Here is a 24,560-nt window from a genome sequence, read left to right on the forward strand (position 1 = left end):
TAAAAAGGATCATGTGACTTGTAAGGTCTTAAGCAGTCTTGCTTCTAAGATCTCTAGATACTAGACTCTGAGACTCTGGCACTTAGAGTCTAGTATCTTAAAACAAAACAACTAATTTCTAGATTTCTGACACTAAACATTTTCCGATCACAGCTTAGAGGCAAGTGCTGTAGAGTGAAGGGCTGGCTAGACATCTGTGAAGCCTCTTCCAGTCTCTGAACTGGTCAGGGGATGAAGACTGTGACCCTGGTTAAGCGGTCCTTGAACACTACGTATGTGGGCACAGATTCATCAGCTTTTCGCTAACACACCACACCGCCTACTGGCCAACCCTTCAAGCTTCCCCAAATTTAAAAGGTTCATTTACCAGATGAAACAGAGTAGATTTTAAAAAGCTCTAGATTTAGTTCAAGAAATCTGTGAAGTTTCTTCTTAATATTAATGCTTCTTAGTATAACCCTGAAAATATACATCATGCCTAGCCCTAAAACAACCACATTTACCATTCTGTTTTCACTCTAAATTAACTTCAAAGAACAGGCTTTAATTAAGAAACACTCATTTAAAAAAACTACCACCAAATCACTGCCTACCAGATGATTTCTGATGCTGCAGAGAAGTCTGGAAAGATAATTTCTCCATCAGAGAAAAACATATTTGAGAACGTTAAAGACCATGGCTAGAAAGCTACATTTCCTATAATAGGAGAAAACACACACTAATCATTAATCTGAAAAACAATTAAAAAACTCAAAGGCTCCCCCCACCGCTTTTTTTTTTTTTTTTTTTTTTTTTTTTTTTTTTTGAGGGAAAACTCTATACTTGCTCACAAGGGTAGTTTAACCAATGCAACCTGATAGAAGAAGACATTTTTGGACAAGTATTGGGAAATAGCAATAACGACAGAAAATGATGTCAAAATCTCCCATTCGTCCTGGGGGGGTGATTACTGCTTTAAGTTTATTCTAGTTGAAAAAGTGGCACCTGGAGCTTCACTGTCTCATTTCACATAACGCTTGTGCAGGTGGAGTACAATAAGTGCTCAGTTTATACCTGTGCTATCAGTTCACCCATCCTACTACAGAAATCGAGTTAATCTCAGGAAAAGTCAAACACACCAGCCACGGCGTCACTCTCAACACCTAGTATACTAGTATATAAAACAGGCATCACCCTCCTCCCACAAGCTGGGCGAGCAGCGAGTGTGAGTCCTGGATGTAATGTCTGCTTCTCAACTTACTCTTATCAACCTCCAGAAGCACGGAAGTACCAAACACCAACTGCTAAGAATACCGACAGCACGGATACTCCATTTGGAAAATGTAGCAGTTCTGACAAGCACCTGAACATCTGAAACACTGTGCTTCAGAACGCTTATATGCACAATGGGCACTGAAGTTCTGAAGCAAATGATCACAGTGAATATTTTTTATATGGCAATGTCTGATGCTAAAATAAGACCAAAGTTGTCAGAAATCAGCCAAGGTGAATCACAGCAGGGAGAAGGCACTGGTGATTTTGACCCGGTCTTCCCATTCTGCGTCATTAAAGACTGAATGTAAGTCTAAAGGTTAATCTGACCTGTAACCTCAGGGAACCACTTTTGACTTTGAATATTTGGTATATGGTAGGCACTCAAAAAAAAATTTTTTTTAATAACTATGACAACAAATATATACAAACAAATGATGTATTTATATAGTTAGAAATATATATGTTTAAAATTTTTAACGTTATCAAACAGTAAAATTGAGAGTTGTTCTTTAGATGTATGATTCTGTGAATTCTACCAGATTTATAGAACTACCACCACACCGTGTTTGGAACAGCTGTACCACCCCAATAAAATCCCTGTGCTATTTCTTTATATTCAAACTCTTCTCTCCACATAATCACTTATCTATTCTCCATCACTATAATTTTATCTTCTTAAGCAAAAAACATACTTAAAAATAAGTAAAGTAAGTATATCATATATTTTGTATGTTAAAAAGTACTTTTTCTGTAATTATCACCTTTGATTAAAATAACATATGCCGTTCAAATATAATTTTACAGAGCTTACAATCCACTCTATAGTTTCTTCCCTGTTAATATGCAGCTTCTTAGAGTTTTTCACTAGTTAATTTGGTACATATAAATTTCAAATCCTTCCACTGGTTAAAATAAGTTATGAGAGAAAAAAATCTCTTAAAATAGAAGAGTAAGATTTTAGTTTCCCTTAGGTTTAAAATTTCTTCTCTATTAAGACGATGTTATTGATTCTGGACTACAGGGGGGAAAAATAGAGTTTAAAATCCTTTTTGTTAAATTCTATCCAGTTTGACCATGAGCAGAAGGACATCCTTGGTTCTGCACTGTCCAGAAGAGGCAAATTCAGAGACACAAGGCAGACCAGTGGGTGACGGCCTGGGTGGGGGCAGGGAAAGTAACTGCTGCTGGGGATGTGTTTAGAGCAGCAGTCGCCAACTTCCAGACCGCACGGACCACCAGCTGGCGACCTCTGTTTTAGAGGGTGGGTGATAAAAATGCACTAAAATCGACTGTAGTGATGGTTGTACAACTCTGTGATTATACTAAAAACCACTGAATTATACACTTTAAATAGGTAAGTTATATGTAGTATGTATGTGAATTATACCTCAAAAAAGCTCTTCTTAAAAAATCTTTAAAATGTGGGTAAAAATAGTAAAAAAAACTCAGTAACACTACCTTTGGATACCTTATATCCATGGTAATCAAAAGTAGTATGACTAATATACAGACAGCAGATGAAGGGGGGACCCAATGTAACTACCTATAAACTAAATTGGAATTTTAACTTCTCACATGTTAGTTACTCACCATCCATGAGAAGCCAATGGCCAGTGAGAACCCAGATGAGGACAAGCATGACAGACAGAGAGAATGACAGCAGCTCAGCAGCAGTGAAACGTCCACAGCAGCCAAAGGAAATCCTGGAAACACATGACATTTACTGGACTAATGGGCAATAAATGTTATTCACTAACCAAGCTCTCTTCATGATCAGGGTTCATTAGGGCCATATTAGAGTAGGAGGCAAGTAACGAGATCCCTGATATAAAAATACCCAAACCTCTTTGGAGTAAACCAGAGTCTGAACCCATCTGATAATGTACTTTTAAAAATATATATTTTTATTGATTTCAGAGAGGAAGGGAGAGGGAGAGAGAAACATCGATGAGAGAGAATCATTGATGGGCTGCCTCCTGCGTGCCCCCTACGGGGGATTGAGCCCGCAGCCCAGACGTGTGCCCTTGACCGGAATCAAACCGGGGACCCTTCAGTCGGCAGCCCAACACTCACTATCCACTGAGACAAACTGGCCAGGGCTGATAATGTACTTTTTATCCCAAATTATCAACATGGGTTTTTAGAAAGTTAAAATGACAACATCAATCTTTGAAGATTCTAAGCACAGGGGGAATTCTATTGTATGAGGAAAATATTTAGGAACGTTACTAATTCAAGTCATTTAGCAAAGATGAATTAATACTATAAGATAATAAAGCTATCTGATTATCACTAATTCCTGGGAATATCAGCTGCCTCAAGTGATAGTTTCCCAAGTGCATACAGCATCTCCGTCAACAAGAGACTTCGGTTTCCATGGAGCAGCTGTAGGGGTTAAGGTGTGAACAATGGGATTACCCTAAGTGACTGTAGGTCACCAGAGATAAAAGGCAAAGAATGTCAGTCAACCACTATTTTCAGATCCCACTCACTCACTAGTAAAAGAATGAAAGTGGTGCTTTAAAAGGAAAATTCTCATCTTTCAATAAGCTAAGCAGGAAGCATATTACGCCGACTCTGACTTCCTAGGATTTGTTTATATTTCCTCTGCTACAAGAAGGTGCAAAAGGAAGTGTTACTATCTTCCAATTTTAAAAATCAAACATCTCACTTCCCAGTTTTCTAGCATGTGTGAGCTCCAGTCAATACAAGACCAAGAAATTTAGACCTGGCCCTGGCCAGGTAGCTCAGTCAGTATTGTCCAAAGGTTGTGGGTTCCAACCACGGTCAGGGCACATACAAGAAGCAACCAATGAATGAACAAATAAGTGGAACAAATTTCTCTCTCTCTCATCAATCAATAAAATTAAAAAAAAAAAAGTTAGGCTCCTAATAATGCTAGCAAGTGTGAAAAAAACCACAAGTTTATAACTTAGGGGAAATTCCCAACTTACTTGTTCTGAGGTGAACAAGGTCTTGTTAAATACTGGCACATCGGGAGAAGAAGAAAAGCAAAAGCTATCGTTGCAAGAACTACAGAGAGAAAATGTATAGTTAAATTTTGTTGTGTATGATTTATTTTTCCATTATAAAAAATGGCATGACTTATGGAAACTTAATCATTTCCCAGAATACTTTTCTTGGCACATAGATACAATCAAATTAACCAGAGAATAAAAGTATTTCCCTTTAGCATCGCACAGATGAGCTCTTTTTTTTTTTTTTTTTAAGTGCCTGATTTGAAGAAAGTAGGGGAAGCACAGGTAGATTTTCTCATTCTCTTCTATCTCAATAAGAAAAGATAAATATCGGGCGAGGGGGTTAACTCCTAGCAAATCTAGCATTCTGTTCATATATTATACATTTCCATCGCTGCTGAGCGTAAAAACTGATCAGAGAGCCGACAGTCGAATTGCCTTGATTTTCTATCTGTGGAAACATCAGTCAGGGGTGCCGATGACACTCAGCCAAATGGCTTCTAGTGAGCTACCAGACAAGGAGCCACAGCCCAAGCAATCTGCTCTGGTGTCATAAAGCTCGCGAGGTTTCAACCCCTGGCCTTCTGTTCAGACATGTTGGCAGGTTTGAAATATGTGTCTCAAGTGGCTCAAGGAGGGGTGAGAGGAGGAAAAGCCAGACTTATGAAGAAAAACTTGATGAATGGCATAGTGTATAAATCTTAACTTTTGAATGATAAAAAATGGTGAACACATTTCCTTTTAGGTTAATGTTAAGAATAGACAGAAATTAATTTACCTGCTGTACATATTGTAAAAACTACTTGAACTGAGTCAAAGAAGAAGAACATAACTAGGAGAGAGACAGATGCTCCAATTGGAAGGAACAGGGCCTGGGTAGAGTCAATAGTTTGGATACCTAAAAGAGAGAAAAGGGAACATATTAATGTACAGCATGCCATGTACTTTAGATACATTAACTTATTAGAATGCAGACAGTTCTAGGGACTAGTATATAAGATACAGATTCTGTAGGCCGCCTAAATCTTTCTTGCCCGAGGAGACTATAACTACCTGCTCTCCTCAGAATGCCTTCATTACAGTAGCTGCTCAAAAAATACTTGAACTAAGGTGCTAGCCATCCAGGTGACAGGGTGCCAAGAACAAAAACAGAAACGGAATCAAGAACATTCGAAGGTAGTAAACATTCAGAGTTGTCAATTTGAGTGCATTTGGGGTTTTGTGTACAGGCTTGGTAAAAGGGAGTTTAAACCCACTGACTGGAATTATTTCCCATCATCCGTGGGTTTAATGTGCCGATGTTAATAACTCTCCCTCACTGTTGCTATAGTTGAGGGCTGACTTTGGGGGTGGGGAAAGGGAGAGAACAAAACATCTGAAAACAGCAGATCAGAAAAATTATCTTGTGGGAACATTTTAAGGAACAAATAGTATTTAGCACAGTGGTTCTCTGTTCTTGGATGATCATCAGAATCACCTTGGGGAGCTTAGAAAAAATTACAATGCCCAGGCCCAAGCCCAGGATGAACATAACTAGACACAAAGGGTTGCAATTAGCAACCAACATTTAAAAATTGTTCTTTGGGCCGAAACCGGTTTGGCTCAGTGGATAGAGCGATGGCCTGCGGACTGAAAGGTCCCAGGTTCGATTTCGGTCAAGGGCATGTACCTGGGTTGCGGGCACATCCCCAGTAGGGGGTGTGCAGGAGGCAGCTGATCGATGTTTCTCCCTCATCGATGTTTCTAACTCTCTATCTCTCTCCCTTCCTCTCTGAAAAAAAATCAATAAAATATATTTTAAAAAAAAATTGTTCTTCAATAAACTTACCCGTCCCTAAGAACATTATTTAGGGATTTTGGTGAAATAAAATATTAAATATTTCTACAAAACAAAACTGCTTATTAGCTGGGTAGATGAGTCAAATAATTCACTTAGGAATAGAGTAATTCAATTTAGGAAGAGTGATCTATATGTCAAGACAAACAGAAGCCCTAGCCGGTTTGGCTTAGTGGCTTGAGCTCAGACTGAAGGTCCTGGGTTCGATTCCAGTCAAGGGCACATGCCAGGGTTGCGGGCTCCATCCCCAGTAGGGGGTGTGCAAGAGGCAGCCAATCAATGACTCTCTCTCATCACTGATGTTTCTATCTCTCTCTCCCTCTTCCTTCCTCTCTGAAATCAATAAAATAAATAAATAAATAGATAATTATCCCCAGCCAGTTTTGCTCAGTGGGTAGAGCGTCGGCCTGTGGACTGAAGGGTCCTGGGTCCAATTCCCAGTCAGGGCACATGTCCAGTTTGTGGGCTCAATCCCCAGTAAGTGGTGTACAGGAGGCAGCCCATCAATGATTCTTTCTCATCATTGATTTTCTATCTCTCTTTCCCTTCCTCTCTGAAATCAATTTAAAAAAATTAAAAAAAAAAAAAGACATACAGAAATGATCTGGAGAAGAGGTGGATGCTGTATCTCACTATAGTCCACGGATCATTTGGTGGGGTTGGGGGAGGGGGTAGCTTATGGACATTTATAAGACAAAACTCTATGAAATCTCTAACTATATTTCACTTAATTTTGTGGGGTTTTCTTAGTGTTCTACAATAGTTCAAAGAACTAGAGTAGGCAAATTTCAGGTGCCTTTCACAACAGAAAATAATGGTTTCTCAAATGAATGATTTTTATTATAAGGTAAAAACAAGTCTTTTAAGAAATCTATAAATCTTAAAATACATCCCCTTTTCTGTAAAATGAAGCATCATATAGTCTACAGATTAATTGTATTCGTTTAAAATATGAACAGAAAAACTGAATGGCTGGCTAGAACAAATACTGTTTAGTAAGTCAGGCATGAGAAGTATTTGTTTATAATAAATCTAAATTTTAGAAATTCATTCTGCAATTAAAACGCAAAACTGAATACAAAGAACCTTTCTTGAATTAGACTGAATGCAGTTTTTTCTTTTTTGAAAGCAGAGATTTTTAACTGGGGTGTTAGACACTGCTCCCACCGTTAGTGTTAAGGAAGGGTGCCCAAGAGAGCTTACCAAACAGCAGTGTCACACGACAAGTTAAGCCCCTTTAGTTGCCAACCATATGCTGCCTAATACAGTGTACACAACTTTAATACCGCACTTTTAAAGGGCTGTAGAAAATGGTCCTGAAGGGAAAGGAGCTAGTAATTAACAATTTTAGCCAAAATCCAGGGACATCAAAACAAAACAGCAAAGCAAACAGAGCAGCCATAATTGGGAGGACTTAAGTGCAGCTGCATTATATTTAAAGCCAACATCAACAAAAGAAAAATGCCTGGTGTTAGAATTACAAATTATGTACAGAGACATGTTTAGCATTCAGTGAACATGGCTATAGGCTAATTATATGTCTGGTCATATAATTAGCAGACATCAAGCAACACACCAGTGTACTGCTGATAACTGCTAAGAAAGTTATTGATTTGGTACCTCCATGAGAGAAGCATGCTTTTAACCAAGTATTTACTGAACACCTATTATCTAGTAGGCAACATGAGGAATTTTAAAAAGTCATTTCCAGATCTTACAAAGTTTAGAGTGTAGATGGGGAGATAAAGATGTATGTCCTTCTTAATGAAGAGAATTCCAACTGTATGTTTCCATCAATCCTCGTAGTTAAAATAAATTACATGAAAAACCTAGGAAAGGACTTCAATTTATTAGATAATGGGAAGGGAGGGGCACTTTAAAAAACCCCACTTAATACTAATTAAATGAAGGCCTGATGTGCCCGGGGTAAAAATCTTTATAGAGACTTCTTGGGGCAGGCGTAGTGACGAGGAAGAGCAAGAGGAGGGAAAATTAGAGAGGACCCTGAGGGGCTGCTCCCTCTCCTTTCTAACTCTTTTTACTGTAAAACACAGCACACGTACAGAGAAGAGTATGAAACAAATGTGAGGAGCACAGTGAATCATCACATAGCTAATTTCTTCCAGGCCAAGAAACAGAACCTTGCCAACCTCAGAAGTCTTTCTTGTGCCCTCCTCGTCACTAATCTCTCTCTCTTACCTCCAAAGGGTTAGCTGCCTTTCATGAGTCTTTCTTCTTTGCTCTACTTTATATGTTTTCTACCCAAGCATGCACCTTAAAATACTACTATATATTTATTTTGCCTTTTAAAACTTATTACATACATGGAATTACGTAATATGTATTTTTTTGTGTCTGGCTTCTTCCACTCAACATTGTGAGAAATAGCCATGCTGTTATGCCTAGCTGTCGTCCACTCATTTTGATGTCTTGATTCTTATTTATTTTGGGAGTAGGCAACTACAACCTTTAAGAAACCTCTTTCTACCATTCACTTTCTCCTTCAAACGGTTCAGAACATTCTTGCCAAAATCTTTCTTTTTCTAAAGATTTTTAAATTGATTTTTAGAGAGAGAGGAAGGGAGAGCGAAACATCGAGCTTGACTGCCTCCTGCACGCCCCCTACTGGAGATGGAGCCCTAAACCAGGGCATGTGCCCTGACCGGGAATCAAACTAGCAATCTTTCATTGCATGGGACAATGTCCCACCAACTGAGGGCACTGGCCAGGGCTCTTGACAAAATTTCAACACTCAGTCCTTTTCTTATAAGCTTCCCCCCAGTTCCACACTGCTGCTCATTTGTGACTTCAATCTGTTTAGCACCTACCCAATCTCTTCTATTTCTCTGTTCATCTTTCAGGCTATCATTTCTTTGATTTTTGATAAATGCATGCTATCCCTTCAGTCTGGAATGGTGTCATGCTCCATAATCAAGTACTGGCCTTCTCTACAATGGTCATTTCTTTCATTATGTGGAGTGTGGACTGCATTCTAGCTTAATCTGTGCTTATCTTTTTGGTATCCATGGCCCAGATTAGGCACTGAAGAAACATATTTGTTGAGGATAATTCAGCATAACATAGGAGGTAGACTTCAGAAAATGACCATTTAAACAACCATTTCCTGTTTTTTACATGCTGATTAATGAGAAATTAAAAACTGATGTTGCAGATATCTTCTTTCCACTGTATGGACTAACTTAACCACTTATTTATTTGAGGATAAAATTGTACTTAATTTTATTTCTCTTAGATTTCTGTGATGCAATGTAGAACAGATTTATAATCTGGTGTAAGTACTCATTTGCATATATGCTATATAATACAGGATTTTTAAAAGAGTTTCAAGAGTACTAGTATAGCCCTAACCGGTTTGGCTCAGTGGATAGAGCGTCAGCCTGCAGACTCAAGGGTCCCAGGTTCGATTCCGGTCAAGGGCATGTACCTTGGTTGCGGGCACATCCACAGTGGGGAGTGTGCAGGAGGCAGCTGATTGGTGTTTCTCTCTCATCAATGTTTCTAACTCTCTATCCCTCTCCCTTCCTCTCTGTAAAAAATCAATAAAATATATATTTTTTAAAAAAGAGTACTAGTATAAAGTGATTTGGCTTACAATGTTGATAGATAGCAAGCTGCTAATAATTTAACCTGAAAATCAGATCTTGACACTGGGTTTTACCTGGCTCCTGGTAATTTACTGGTATGGCATTCTATCTCCTACAAGGATCTATGTTATAAGTTTAAGAAAAGACTCATACTTAAATGATCCTACTCACTGCATTTATCATGCACACTTTATACTCCTGGGGACAACATTTAACTGGGTGAAAACTGGGCAAGTACAATTTCATTGGTGGGATATGACAATAACTAGAGAAACTGAAGTAGCTATTAAGTGATCTCCAATGTAACCTCTAAGACCCTCCATATTTCTATCTAACTTTATATTCGATCCCTAGTATTTCCTCCTTACTCAATGGTGATGTTAACCTGTAGGTCATACTCGCTCTCTGTGCCTGCTGTTATGTCCTTCCCACCTGGAACGACTTCTCCACCAATCCAAGTTCACTGTTTCAAGTCAAACTCACCTTTTCTAGGAAAAAGAGTCCCTCACTAATCTGATTCACTGTTGCTCACCCTGACTTGCCTTTCTCTTTACACTTTCTTTAAAAAAATATATTCTTATTGATTTCAGAGAGGAAGAAGGAGAGACAGAAACCTCAATGATGAGAGAGAATCATCGACTGGCTGCCCCCAGCATGCCCCACACCGGGGACTGAGCCCACAACCCATGGGAATAGAACCGGGACCTCTTGGTTCATGGGTCTACACTCACACCACTGAGCAATACCAGCTGGGCTCTCTTTACTCTCTTTGTATATATATGTCAAAATGACTTCACCTCTAGTATTTCCTCTGATCTGCTGCTGGTAAGTGCTTGTTCAGAAGGATTCTGAGGCTATGTTAAGGGTCAGAAGTATCTACTGTAGGTATCAGATGGGAAGCGGTGTTTGCTATGTCTGTCTTAGCATTTATCACCCTTTCGAAATGATTTTGCCCACACTGCCCCTGGGACAGCTTGGGAACCAGCTCTTACACTTTTGCATCTTTCAATATACTTCAGAGAATGCCGAATGCATAGTAGATATCCAATACCAATCTCTTAATATTATCAAACCAAATCTCCTTATTGCTAATTCATTTTCTTTTTATAATAAACACTAGAGGCCCAGTACACGAAATTATTGCACAGGGGGAGAGGGGTGTCCTTCAGCCCAGCCTGCACCCTCTCCAATCTGAGACCCCTCGAGGAAGCACTGCTGGCTCCCAACTGCTCGCCTGCCTGCCTGCCTGATTGCCCCTAACCGCTTCTGCCTGCCAGCCTGATCACCCTCACCCCCTAACCACTCCCCTGCCAGCCTGATCACCCTCACCCCCTAACCACTCCCCTGCCGGCCTGATCACCCTCACCCCCTAACCACTCCCCTGCCGGCCTGATCACCCTCACCCCCTAACCACTCCCCTGCCGGCCTGATCACCCTCACCCCCTAACCACTCCCCTGCCGGCCTGATCACCCTCACCCCCTAACCACTCCCCTGCCAGCCTGATCACCCTCACCCCCTAACCACTCCCCTGCCGGCCTGATCACCCTCACCCCCTAACCACTCCCCTGCCAGCCTGATCAATGCCTAACTACTCCCCTGCCGGCCCGATAGCCCCTAACTGCCCTCCCCTGCCGGTCTGGTCACCCCTAACTGTCCTCCCCTGCAGGCCTGGTCCCCCACAACTGCCCTCCCCTGCAGGCCTGGGTCCCCCCAACTGCCCTCCCCTGCCAGCCCGGTCCCCCCCAACTGCCTGCCCTCCCTTGCAGGCCTGGTCCCTCCCAACGGCCCTCCCCTGCTAGCCTGGTCCCCCCCAACTGCCCTCCCCTGCAGGCCTGGTCCCTCCCAACTGCTCTCTCCTGCTGGCCTGATCGCCCACAACTGCCCTCCCCTGCTAGCCTTCTTGTTTGTTGGAGTGATGGTCAATTTGCATATTACATCTTTATTAGATAGGATTACCAATTTTCTATCACTATATTGAGGTACAATTTATAAAATTCACTCGTTTAAGTGTATAATTCATTTTTTGTGGTAAGTTTACCAAAGTGTGAAACCATCCCCATAAAATAATTTTAGTACACTTTCATCAACTCAAGAAGATTTCCTCATGCCAGGTTAGTTAATTATTCCCATCCCTAGGCCCAGGCAACCACTAATCTACCTTCTGTCTCTATGTATTTGCCTTTTTGGAAATTTCATATAAATGACTCATACAATATGTATTCTTTTCTGTCTGGCTTCTTTTACTTAACAGTGTTTTGAGTTCCATCCATAGTACAGCCTGTACTTCAATCTTTTCAATGCTGAACAGCATTTCATGTATATTATACATAAATAGGCCATATTTTGTTAATCCATTCACTATCTTATGGATCTTTGAGTTGTTTCTACTTTTTGGCTATTATGAATAATGAATATGAGCATTTGCCATATACCACACCTTCTGTGTATTTTTTTAAACAAGTATTCTTATAGGATTTTAAATTCAGAAGAGATACAGTACTTAGTTTTTACAAGTACTTCAAGTAGCTATCTTTAAGAGTCACGGAATGAATTTATGATTTACTAACAAAATTATCAGCCTCAACAAAATACTGAAATAAAGTCATAAATGGGCAGATAGTCAACTACCTTGCTTATCTTTGGGAGGATAAAGAACCCCAGCAGCCAGCTTTTGGGCATGAGTTAGAAGCAGCACACAGGAAATCAGCTCAGATTCAAAACATAATAACTTAACAAATTATACCATACAGATTAGATCTTGTTACAGCAAACGTACATCTTGAACCCAGTGGATGAACTGGGTTACAGAAATAATCAAGAAGCGACGACAGGCAGGAAAGTTAACTGACATAAAGCGCCTTACTATTATTGCTGCTGTTGCCACCGAAAGACCCCGAAGAACTGTTACTGTCTTTCTCTTTATCTTGATTTTCAAAGTCCATATTAAGGGACCTGTGGAAAAATTGAATAGGTCACTTTTAGTTTTGCTTTAGGAAGAAGTAAGTTTAAAAAGTCAGTAACAAAACAGTATTTTTAAAAGCTAAGGTAACAGGAGAGAAAGGAAGGTCTCTTTTGACCAATTCTGCAAAATAGTTCTTGCCACATTTCAAAAACAATCTACATTCCTTCCAATATGTCAGAGTTCAAGAGTTTTAAAAGCGTTCCACTGTGGCTGAATCTTCTAGCACACCCTTAACTACTTCCGTATGTGATAAATACCTACAGGGAGAAATGTCGAGTCAAAGGGCAAGCACAATTTTGAGACTTTCACATACTACACAACTACTTCCAGAATGGACCATTTACTCAGTAGCAGGCTATGAAAGTACTTGTTTCTCTATACCTTGTCAGCTTTCTCAACAACAAATATCAGTTTCTATTGTACCTGGGACTGTTCCAGATACTGGAAGGACAATAAATAGTGAGTAAAACAGGCTTTCCGTGGAAAAAGGGAGGGACTGACAATAAACAAGAAAAGTTATGTTAAGCACGTGGCCTATTGATGGTAAGAGCTAAGGAAAAAGGGCAGGAAATGGAGAGATTAGGCTTGAAGTTTTAATAGGGCGGGCAGGGAAGGCTTCATTGGTGTAACTGCTCAGTCAAGACCTTAAGGAAGTATGTCAGTATGGGGGACTAAAAATGCCACTCTGTTTCTTTTTTTTTTAAATTGTTTTATTGCTTAAAGTATTATAAAGAGTATTACATATGTCTCCTTTTTTTCCCCGCCCTTGACAATCCCCTGACCTCCCCTGACCCCAGTGTCTTATGTCCATTGGTTATGCTTATATGCATGCATACAAGTCCTTTAGTTGATCTCTTTACCCCCCACTCCTGCCCCTCAACCCTCCCCAGCCTTCCTGCTGTAGTTTGACAGTTTGTTTGAGGCAGCTCTGCCTCTGTATCTATTTTTGTTCATAAGTTTATAATGGTCTTTATTATCCATAAATGAGTGAGATCATGTGGTATTTTTCCTTCATTGACTGGCTTATTTCACTTAGCGTAATGCTCTCCAGTTCCATCCATGACGTTGCAAATGGTAAGAGTTCCTTCCTTTTTACAGCAGCATAGTATTCCATCGTGTAGATGCACCACAGTTTTCTAATCCATTCATCTACTGATGGGCACTTAGGCTGTTTCCAGATCTTAGCTATGGTGAATTGTGCTGCTATGAACATAGGGGTGCATATATCCTTTCTGACTGGTTTCTTGGGATATATTCCTAGAAGTGGGATCACAGGGTCAAATGGGGGTTCCATTTTTAGTTTTTTGAGGAAACTCCATACTGTCTTCCATAGTGGCTGCACCAGTCTACATTCCCACCAGCAGTGCACAAGTGTTCCTTTTTCTCCACATCCTCTCCAGCACTTGTCTTTGATTTGTTGATGATAGCCATTCTGACAGGTGTGAGATGGTACCTCATTGTTGTTTTGATTTGCATCTCTCAGATGATTAGTGACTTTGAGCATGTTTTCATATGTCTCTTGGCTTTCTGAATGTCCTCTTTTGAAAGGTGTCTATTTAGGTCTTTTGCCCATTTTAATTGGATTGTTTATCTTCCTTTTGTTAAGTTGTATGAGTTCCCTATAAATGTTGGAGATTAAACCCTTATCGGTGATAACATTGGCAAATATGTTCTCCCATGCAGTGGGCTTTCTTGTTGTTTTGTTGATGGTTTCTTTTGCTGTGCAGAAGCTTTTTATTTTGATGTAGTCCCATTTGTTTATTTTCTCTTTAGTTTCCAATGCCCTAGGAGCTGTATCAATGAAGAAACTGCTTTGGCATACGTCTGAGGTTTTGCCACCTTTGGATTCTTCTAGTATTTTTATGGTTTCCCGTTGTATATTTAAGTCTTTATCCATTTTGAGTTTATTTTTGTGTATGGTGTAAGTTGGTGGTCTAGTTTCATTTTTTTGCATGTATCTGTCCAATTTTCCCAACACCATTTATTGAAGAGATTATCTTGACTCATTGTATGTTCTTGCCTCCTTTGTCAAATATTAATTGAGCATATTGGTTCGGGCTGATTTCTGTGCTCTCTATTCTATTCCATTGATCTATATGTCTGTTCTTGTGCCAGTACCAGGCAGTTTTGAGAAAAGTGGCTTTGTAAGACAGCTTGATATCTGGTATTGAGATCCCACCTACTTTGTTCTTTCTCAGGATCGCTGCAGCTATTCGGACCACCTCTGTTTCAATTCAGACTTCTTTAACTCTGAACAATTTTATGTATATGAGCTTGCCCACTTATTTCTTTGTGAACTATCTGTTCAAGTGCTTAGTTCATTTTCTATGTTCTTTTAAAGGGATTTGAGGGTGTTTGTGTGTCCAAAAGAACTTCCTGTGTTGGTGGAAATATTCTGCATCTATACTGACCAATGTGGTAACATTAGCCACATGAGCACCTGAAATGTGGGAGTGCACTGAGGTACTGAATTCTACATGTTATTTAATTTTAACTAATTAAATTTAAAGAATTTGAGAGCTAAAACTATAAAACTCTTAGACGAAAACATGGGGGTAAATCTTTGTGACCTTGGATTTGTTCAAGCCATTATAGCATCGCTGATTTTCTGACCATTTGTTCTATTCATTATTGGTGGGGTGGGGGAGTGTTGAAATCTTCAGCTACATTTATGGATTTATTTCTCTTTGCGGTTCTATTAGCTTTTGCTTCATGTATTTAAGGTATTTTAATAGATGTATAAACATTTAGGATTATTGTATCTTGGTGCATAATTGATCCCTTTATCATTAAACAACCTTCTTTGTAGTAATATGTCTTGCTTGCTGTGGAAGTTGCTTTATCTGATATTAATATAGGCACTCCAGCTTCCTTTTGATGAGTATAAGCAAGGTTATCTTTTCTCAATCTTTCACTCTAAGTATTTTTTCTGGCTTTATATCTATAGCAGTGATTGGATCTTGCTTTTTAATTCAATCTGATAATTCCTACCTTTTAATTGGGGGGTGTTTAGGCCAGTTTCATTTAATGTAATTATTGCTATGATTATATTATCATGTTATTATTTGTTTTCTATTTGTCCTTTTTTTTTTTTTGGTTCCCTTTTTTACCTGCCTTCTTTTGGATTAATACAGTATTTTTTTTTTTTTATGATTCTGTTTTATCTTCTTTGTTGTCTTATTAGCTATAACTCTTTGTTCTTTTATTTTAGTGGTTGCTAAAGTTTATAGTATACATTTCTAACCCACAGTTATAGTATACTACTTCATAGACAGTGTAAAATCTTACAGTGGTTACATTTATTTTTCCCCTTTCCAACCTTTGTACTATTATTGCCAGGCATTTTACATGTTAAGCTATAAACTCCATGATATATTTTTATTTATACAATTATCTTTTAAACAATTTTAGGTAAAAAAAAACACAAAAACCCTTTTATGTTTATCAATGTAATTACCATTTCTTGATCTTCATTTTTTGTGTGTGTAGCTCCAGATTTCCAACTGATACTATTTTTAATCTACTTGAAGTCCATCCTTTAACATTTCCTGTAGTGAAAGTTGGTAATGAATTCTTCCAGGTTTTGTATACCTGAAAATATCTTACCTTGTCTTCATTTTTAGAAGATACTTTTGCTATAGGATTCTATGTTGACAATTTTTCTTTCTGTACTTTAAATGTGTTGTTCCACTGTCTTCTCACTTGTACTTGAATTCAATGAGGAATTGGATGTCCATTCTTATTTTTATTCCTATGTACAGAACATATCTGCCCCCAGCCGTGCTGGCTGCTTTTTGGTTTTCAATTTTATCACTGGTTTTGAGCAATTTCTTCCTGTTTCTCATGCCTGGAGTAGGGCTTCTTAGATCTGTGGGTTATAGTTTTCTTCAAGTGTGAAAAAATTTTAGCCATTCTTTCTTTTTTAAAATTGATCTTAGAGAGAGAGGAAGGGAGAGGGAAAGAGAACCATCAATGTGAGAGCAAAACATCAACTGGATGCCTTCTGACTCATCCTGACCAGGGATGAAACCCGCAACCCAGGCATGTGCCTGACCAGAAACCAAACCCACAGCCAAATGGTTCCATACTCCAACCAACTGAGCCACCAGCCAGGGCGTGGCCATTCCTCCTTCAAGCTCGTTCCTGTTCCTCCCTTCCCTTTCCTCTCAAAGACTCCAGTTACTCATACATTACGCTGCTGGAGGTTGCTGTTGGATGTTCTTTTCATTAACGATTTTTTTCACTTTTTCTCTATTTCATTTTGTAGTTTTTGTTGTATCTTCAACTTCATGATTCTTTTCTTCTGTAATGACTAATTGATGTTAATCCCATCCAATGTATTTATCTGAGATATTATTTTCATTTCCAGACGTTTGATTTGGGTAGTTTAGAGTATCTAGCTAACTTTTTATACATATGTAATAATCATACTACCTGTTCTGATGTACTTCTCTGTTAATTCTAACATCTGCGCCAGCTCTGGGTTGGGTTTGATTGATTATTCTCATTATTGGTTATGTTTTCCTTTCTCTTTGCTCCCTGGCAATCTTTGCTTGTCTGCCAGACTTGGTGAATTTTACCTCATCTCAGTATTTTTATATTCCTATTGGCTGCCTGATAATTTTATAGGACTATAAATCTTCTTAAGCTTTGTTCTGGGATGCTGTCAGTTACCTGGAAATAGTTGAATCTGTTCAGGCCCTGCTTTATGATTCATTAGGCAGGTCTGGAGCAGGGTAATATCTCCTACACTGAGGCAGGACCTTTCTGAATTCCTACCCGATGCCACATCAGGCCTCAGTTGTTTCCAATCTTGCCGGAGGGAACAGGTACTTTTCCTTTTAGTTCTTCCACATGGTTCCTTCCTCAGTCTGAGCTCATTTCCTCGCATGTAGCACCAATCCACACTGATCAATGCTCAAAGGGTCCCTCTGCAGATCTCGGAGTTTCTCTCTTTGTAAGCTTTCTTCTTTTTTGTATTCTGACTTACTAGCTCTAGCTGCCTCAGCTCCGCCTCCTCACCTAGGGAATCTTTCTCCCTGTACCACAACCTGGAAACTATCTTTAACTTTTGTTTAAAGATTATTTTTGACAAAAAATTGTGTACAGATGGTTTCCAACTTTATGGTGGTTCAACATGACAATTTTCAACTTCACAACGTGCAAAAGTGAAACACATTCAGTAGAAAGCAGCTCTTCTCCAGCCTCATCAGAAGAGAAAGACAGGGATGACCCTGGTGCTGTCACCCCCCATCACCCAGCAACGCTTCAGCCATCCTGGCCCAGCGCATTTTCAACTATGTGTATTAATGGCAAATACCCATCCAACCACTCTGTTTTCTTTCAGTACAGTATTTAATTACATGAGATATTTAACGCTTTATTACAAAACAGGCTTTGTGTTAGATGATTCTGCCTAACTGCAGGCTAATGTGTAAGTGTTCTGAGCACATTGAAGGTAGGCTAGGTGAGGTGTATTCGATTCATTTTTGATATACGATATTTTCAACTTACGATGGGTTTGTAAGGATGTAACCCCATCGTAAGTCAAGGAGTATCTGTATATTGAAGGTACACAACATAATGTCTTTATATATGTATACAATGTGAAATAATTACCACAATCAAATGAATTAACACATCCACTACCTCCCTTAGTTGCCTTTTGTTTGCGGTCAGAATACTTATTAGTAAGATCTACTTTCTTAGCAGATTTCAAGTATATAACACATTATTATTAACTATAGTCACCGGGATATATATCCAGTTATTTTTCTCTGCCTCTCCCTCTCGCAATGCTCTCCTGTAGGTCTGTCAAACTCTTTGGGAACTTACTAATAAAATGAGTAATTATGCTATTTTGTTTCTGAACAGCTGGAAGGTTAAAGAGAGATGGGTGTCAGCTTTAAGTAATACAGGAAATCTAGTAAAGCTCAGTAAAGGGATGGTAAACATAAGGACTCCTAAATCCAGGATGTGCTTTGGCTTTTAGAATCTAGTGTTATTTGGTATCATTTCCCCTCTGTACTCAGAGATGTGAAAGCCTGGTGGGACATAGCAGTCCACTTCACAAATGTTTTATCCAATATTTTATTTTATTTTATTTTATTTTATTTTATTTTAATTTTTATTTTTTAAAAATATATTTCATTGATTCTCTAGAGAGAGGAAGGGAGAGAGATAGAGAGTCAGAAACATTGATGAGAGAGAAACATCGATCAGCTGCCTCCTGCACATCTCCCACTGGGGATGTGCCTGCAACCCAGGTACATGCCCCTGACCAGAATCGAACCGGGGACCCTTCAGTCCGCAGGCCGACGCTCCATCCACTGATCCAAACTGGTTTCGGCTATCCAATAATTTATTATCTGCTTTTCTTATGGAGTTTTCCAGCTCAAAAATGGCACCATCTTTGGATCCAGGTGTTTAGGCCATAAACTTTGGGAGTCATTCCTGACTTCTCTCTCATACCAACTATATCCATCCTCTCAGCAATCTCATCCCTAACCTACTGACACCTCATCCGCCACTATTATTCTAGTTAAAGCCATCGTCATTTGTCGCCTGTACTAGGGCAACAGTCTCTCCCAGGTTTCCTGTGACACAACAGTCTATTTCCCACACACAACCCAGACAACCTTTCTAAAACACAAACCGGACGATGTCATCCACTGCATTCAACTCTGTCGAAGGCTGATTTTTCCAACTGCACATGAACAGCCTCCTGGATGGATTGTATGCTAAAACAAGCCTCAACAAATTTAAAAGGATTGAAATCATTAAAGGTATGTCTCTTACCACAACGAAATTGAATTAGGTGGTTGAAATTCCTTTCAACAGCAGAGAGAATTCTGAAATATCCTTAAATATTTGGAAAGTAATTTAAAAAACCATAGGTCAAAAGAAAAAAAAATCACCAGGAAAGTTAGAAAACATCTTGACTTGAATGAAATTAAAATATAACATTTAGAGGATGCGGTTAAAGCAGTGCTTAGGGGGAAATTTGCTGCTTTAAACACCTATGTTAAAAAAGAAGACAGGCAAATCTTGAGAGACAAAGCTAAAGATTAGTGGTTACCTAGAGTAGGGGGAGAGGGGAGGGGAATGACTACTAATGGGTACAAGATTTCTTTTGGGATGATGAAAATGTCCTAAAATTGGATTATGGTGATGTTTACACAATTTAGTAATATTCTGAAACCACTGAATTGTACACTTTATATGGAAGAACTTAATGGTAGGCACATTATACCTCATTAAACCTGTGCTGCTGTTGTTTTTTAAAAAACACACCTTATCAATACTTTGGGGGAGGGGGGATAAAAGGTGAAACAAACTGGAAAAATCATGTGGCCAATAAGCACGTGAAAAGATGCTTAATAGCTTTTCAGCATCCTAATCCCGGTTATTAGAGAAATGCAATCGAAGCCACAGACTTCGAAATCATTCCACACCCTAGTATCAGAATGGTTATAATAAAGAGAGAGACAATAACGTGTTTTTAAAACCTTGTACCTGCTACTGAACTTTATTCTTAAAAACGAATAAAATGGTAAATTTCATTTTATATTTATTTTACCACAAAAAGAAAAACATCCTTACCAGTACTTTTAAAAAATATATTTTTATTGATTTCAGAGAGGAAGGGAGAGGGAGACAGAGAGAGAGAGAGAAACATCAATGATGAGAAAGAATCATTGATGGGCTGCCTCCTGCACACCCCTACTGGGGACTGAGCCGGCAACCCAGAGAGGAGCCTGCAACTGAGGTACGTGCCCATGACAGGAACTGAACCCAGGACCCTTCAGTACACAGGCCGACGCTCTATCCACTGAGCCAAACTGGCTAGGGCTCCTTGCCAGTACTTAATAATAATAAGAAAAAAAAAAGTGAACAAAGCATGAAAAAAACAATGAAGAATTTTTCCACAAAAAGCCAGACTTCAGATGGCTTCACTGGTGAGTTCTATCATATATTTAAAGAAGAAATACAAGTTTATATAATCTTTTTCAGAAAACAGGAGAAAACACTTCTAAACTTATTCAATGAGGGCAATTTAAATGTATAATTAAAGGCATCACAATTTACTTTTTTGCAGAAATATATTACTAAAGTATAAAAGACATAATGTAGTGGGACCAACACCCTAACAACTGGGTCCCAAACCAGACTCTGTCACCAAATGAGTTGTGTAATCTTTATCAAGTTACCTCATCTTGTTGAGCTTCAGTTTCCTCATTTGTAAGACAAAGAAGTTCACCAGAGAAATCTTTTCCATTGATATAATTCTGTGGTGCATTTATAAGCATAAATTTTGTTTAAAACATGCATGATCCTAAATTGGTATAACCTGCCTGTAAAACAATACAGCACTATATACTAAAAGCCAGTTTATACTCTCTGCCGAAGTATTTCAAGTTTTGAATATTTAACTTGTATAATTCAACCAAAGCAAAAGAACATAAAAAGATGGTTACCTTAACAACCCACATGTCAAACAAGAGTGGAATAAGACAGTACCACAAAGAAATACCAAATTACTAGTACTAAAAATTAGTATGAAGATGATTGTGGAAAATATTTTTGTTAGGTGAAAATAATCAGAATATAAATGATTTAAACTATAAAAATGTACCCAGTATATAAAATAGGCCAAACGAAAGGTCACATATACTAATGAAAGAACAAATAATGCACCTATATACTAAAAGCCTAAGAGATCGTCACATCCGAAACAACCGAATGGACGACCGAACAGGCTGAGTGGGGCAACAAGGCCCGCAGGGGGATTAGTGAGGAATGACCAAACGACTGAACAGCAGGCTGTGTGGGGTGACCAGGCCGGCAGGGGGGGCAGTGAGGGGTGACCAGGCTGGCAGAGGGCAGCAGTGAGGGGCGACCAGGACAGAGGGGGGGAGGGCAGTTGGGGGTGACCAGGCCGGCAGGGGGGGTCGTGAGGGGCAACCAACTCAGCAGCGGGGGGTAGTTGGGGGTGACCATGCCAGCAGGGGGAACAGTTGGAGGCAACCAGGCCAGCAGGGGGGGACAGTTGGGGGCGACCAGACTGGCAGGGAGGGGCAGTGAGGGGCAACCAGGCCGGCAGAAGAGGGCAGTGAGGAGCAACCAGGCCGGCGGGGGGTGGAGGGACAGTTGGGGTGATCAGGCCAGCCAGGGAGGGCAGTTGGGGGCCATGAGGCTGGCAGGGGAGGGCAGTTGGGGGTGAGCAGGCCAGCGGGTGGTGGGGCGATCAGGCTGGCAAGGGGGGTCAGTATGGGGAGAGAAGGCCGACATGGGGGGGCAGGGGGCAGTTGGGGAGAGCAGGCTGGCAGGCAGAGTGGTTAGGGGCAATCAGGCAGGCAGGTGAGCAATTAGGAGCCAGTGGTCCCAGATTGCGAGAGGGATGTCTGACGGCCGGTTTAGGCCTGAGGGGTCCCAGATTGGAGAGGGTGCAGGCCAGGCTGAGGGACACCCCGCCCCCATGCACAAATTTCGTGCACCGGGCCACTAGTTTAGTTATACCGTTGATAAGATGCTATAAGAACTTAACCCTTGTTTACATCAATCAGCCTATGGTAAAACTGGCGTCATTATACGGCATTTCACTTAAAGTCACAGAACTTACTGACATTAAATAAAGACTTAAAAAAAAAAAGACTTACTGTAGTACTAGGGTTGTAGGTCTAAAGATTTTTTTAAAAATTACCTTCTTCGAAAATGCTGACATATACACAAAGAGAAAAAATAAGAAACTTCTACAAAGGATAGCAATATAAAAATATCAAGATTATGTGATAAGGTCCTAAGTTACTCTGGCTTAACTAATGCTTCCTAAGACTCATTATGAATGTAGGATTCTCAATAGAAGTCTCAATGATTAAAACATGTATCAGTTGATACTGGAATTACCAACAGTATTGTACTTGTTCTACGCAGTGTTGAGATAAAGCCTGTGATTTTGCTAAGTTCTATTAAAATCCAGATATAATAGTTCAAAATTCTTATGCCTATTTCATTTATCACCATCACTCCCTTTCAAGTTTTCAATTTAAAATTTCTTATGTGACCTTTATTGTTAAGAGTGTCAGCCACAAAACTATTTGAGTTATATTAAGTTCCTTTCAAGAAAGGATAGTGGCCGAAACCGGTTTGGCTCAGTGGATAGAGCGTCGGCCTGCGGACTGAGGGGTCCCAGGTTCGATTCTGGTCAAGGGCATGTACCTGGGTTGCAGGCACATCCCCAGTGGGAGATGTGCAGGAGGCGGCTGATCGATGTTTCTCTCCCATCGATGTTTCTATCTCTCTATCTCTCTATCTCTCTCCCTTCCTCTCTGTAAAAAATCAATAAAATATATTTAAAAAAAAAAAAAGAAAGGATAGTGATAAAGAAGAGTAAATGTCTAACTTCCTATTCCTGTGGCTGCCTTCTAGAATAGGAATTTCAAGAGGATCCAGTCTCAGCATTCCCAAAGTCAACAGAGAAAATACTTGGTAAATACTAATGTCCATAATTACGCTGAACCATAAATTATTTGTGTAGGTCAAAAAAGTTGACTATAGGCAATTTCACATGGCTCACCCTCTGTCAACCTATATTAAGAAAAACTTTGTTCCCTTTGAGACTCTAAAATCACTGTCAAGGATTTTCTCCTTAACCTTCTCAATAAGTGTGTTTATGGGAGTCATTATTCTCAGAACCAGAATTTAAGCAATTCATGTTTCCATTAAAATTCCAAAATCATATAAGTAAAACCAAGAAGTCTTTTAACAGCAGCCAAATTAAAGAAGAAATATCAGAATTATCCCGTTCTAACTCAATTCCTGTCAGTCATATTTCTCTTCACAGAGCAGTAAGTTTTGGTGCTAATCTCCCCTCCCACTGAGGTTAGTCTCACTGTGAGAGCACCTTACCTGAAACTACCGTAGACTATCAGGAGAATGGAGATCAGAAATGTAGACACTTGACTGGAATCCACCAGGGAATAGGCCCTAGAAAAACGAGAAAAAAATTAAATCACATGGCAGCAAGTTCTCACACAACTGACAGTCTACAAACCTCACTAAGCTGTTATTTCATCTTTAATATAAAAAGGTATAAATTAGCATGAACAAAATAACATCATTAAAATGAGATATGCTAGTTTTCACAGCTATTAGTTAATATTCTCAAGATATTGAAGATTAATGTAAAAATTCCATTTCTGTATGACATACAGTAGATCTTATCCACACCTAATTTAAAAATTACCATAATATCTACCTATTCTGTACCAACGATGAAGTCTCAGTGAGTAAACTTTTATCAGTTTACACTTGAATTACCAATAGTATTTTACTGGTGATGAAGTAAGGCCTGTATCTCTCTCCTAAATTCTATTTCCATTTTTTTAAAAATAATTTTTATTTCTTACAGTATTACAAAGAGTATTACATATGTCTCCTTTTTCCCCCCTTGACATTCCCCCGGCCTCCCCTACCCCCCAGTGTCTTGTGTCCATTGGTTATTCTTATATGCATGCATATAAGTCCTTCGGTTGATCTCTTAACCCCCCCGCCCCAAACCCTCCCCAGGCTTCCCACTGTAGTTTGACAGTGTTCAGTGCTGCTCTGCCTCTGCATCTATTTTTGTTCATCAGTTTATATTGGTCTTTATTGTCTGTTTCAATCTCACCAGGGCCTTCCCAACCTCACTGGGGCCATCCCAACCTCACCGGGGCCGTCTTGGCCTCACCAGGGCCATCTCGACCTCACCGGGGCCGTTTCAACCTCACTGGGGCCGTCCCGACCTCACTAGGGCTGTTTCAGCCTTACTGGGGCCATTTCAGCCTCACTGGGGCCATTTCAGCCTCACTGGGGCCATCCCGACCTCACCGGGGCGTTTCGACCTCACCGGGGCCATCCCGACCTCACCTGTGCCGTACCTCAC

The 24,560-nt window shown here is 39.7% G+C and overlaps 1 protein-coding gene across 12 annotated transcripts in view; it reads right to left on the reverse strand.

Annotated features, from left to right (window-relative positions):
• Positions 1 to 24,560, reverse strand: part of SPPL3 (signal peptide peptidase like 3) — a 108,505-nt gene that overhangs the window by 16,662 nt on the left and 67,283 nt on the right. For 5 of the 12 annotated variants that reach the window (XM_036354189.1, XM_036354190.1, XM_036354197.1 and 2 more), the window contains 6 exons: positions 23,546 to 23,623; positions 20,848 to 20,925; positions 12,539 to 12,627; positions 5,011 to 5,130; positions 4,209 to 4,287; positions 2,845 to 2,957 (listed from right to left, as the gene is read on the reverse strand). In XM_036354189.1, the coding sequence (XP_036210082.1) occupies positions 2,845 to 2,957; positions 4,209 to 4,287; positions 5,011 to 5,130; positions 12,539 to 12,627; positions 20,848 to 20,925; positions 23,546 to 23,623 (557 nt within the window). Of the gene's footprint in view, positions 1 to 2,844; positions 2,958 to 4,208; positions 4,288 to 5,010; positions 5,131 to 12,538; positions 12,628 to 20,847; positions 20,992 to 23,545; positions 23,624 to 24,560 lie in introns of all 12 variants that reach the window. The other 7 variants (XM_036354192.1, XM_036354193.1, XM_036354199.1 and 4 more) reach the window with 2 other exon arrangements.

The sequence above is a fragment of the Myotis myotis genome, unplaced genomic scaffold, assembly GCF_014108235.1.
Source record: "Myotis myotis isolate mMyoMyo1 unplaced genomic scaffold, mMyoMyo1.p scaffold_m19_p_20, whole genome shotgun sequence".
NCBI classification, from domain to species: Eukaryota; Metazoa; Chordata; class Mammalia; order Chiroptera; family Vespertilionidae; genus Myotis; species Myotis myotis.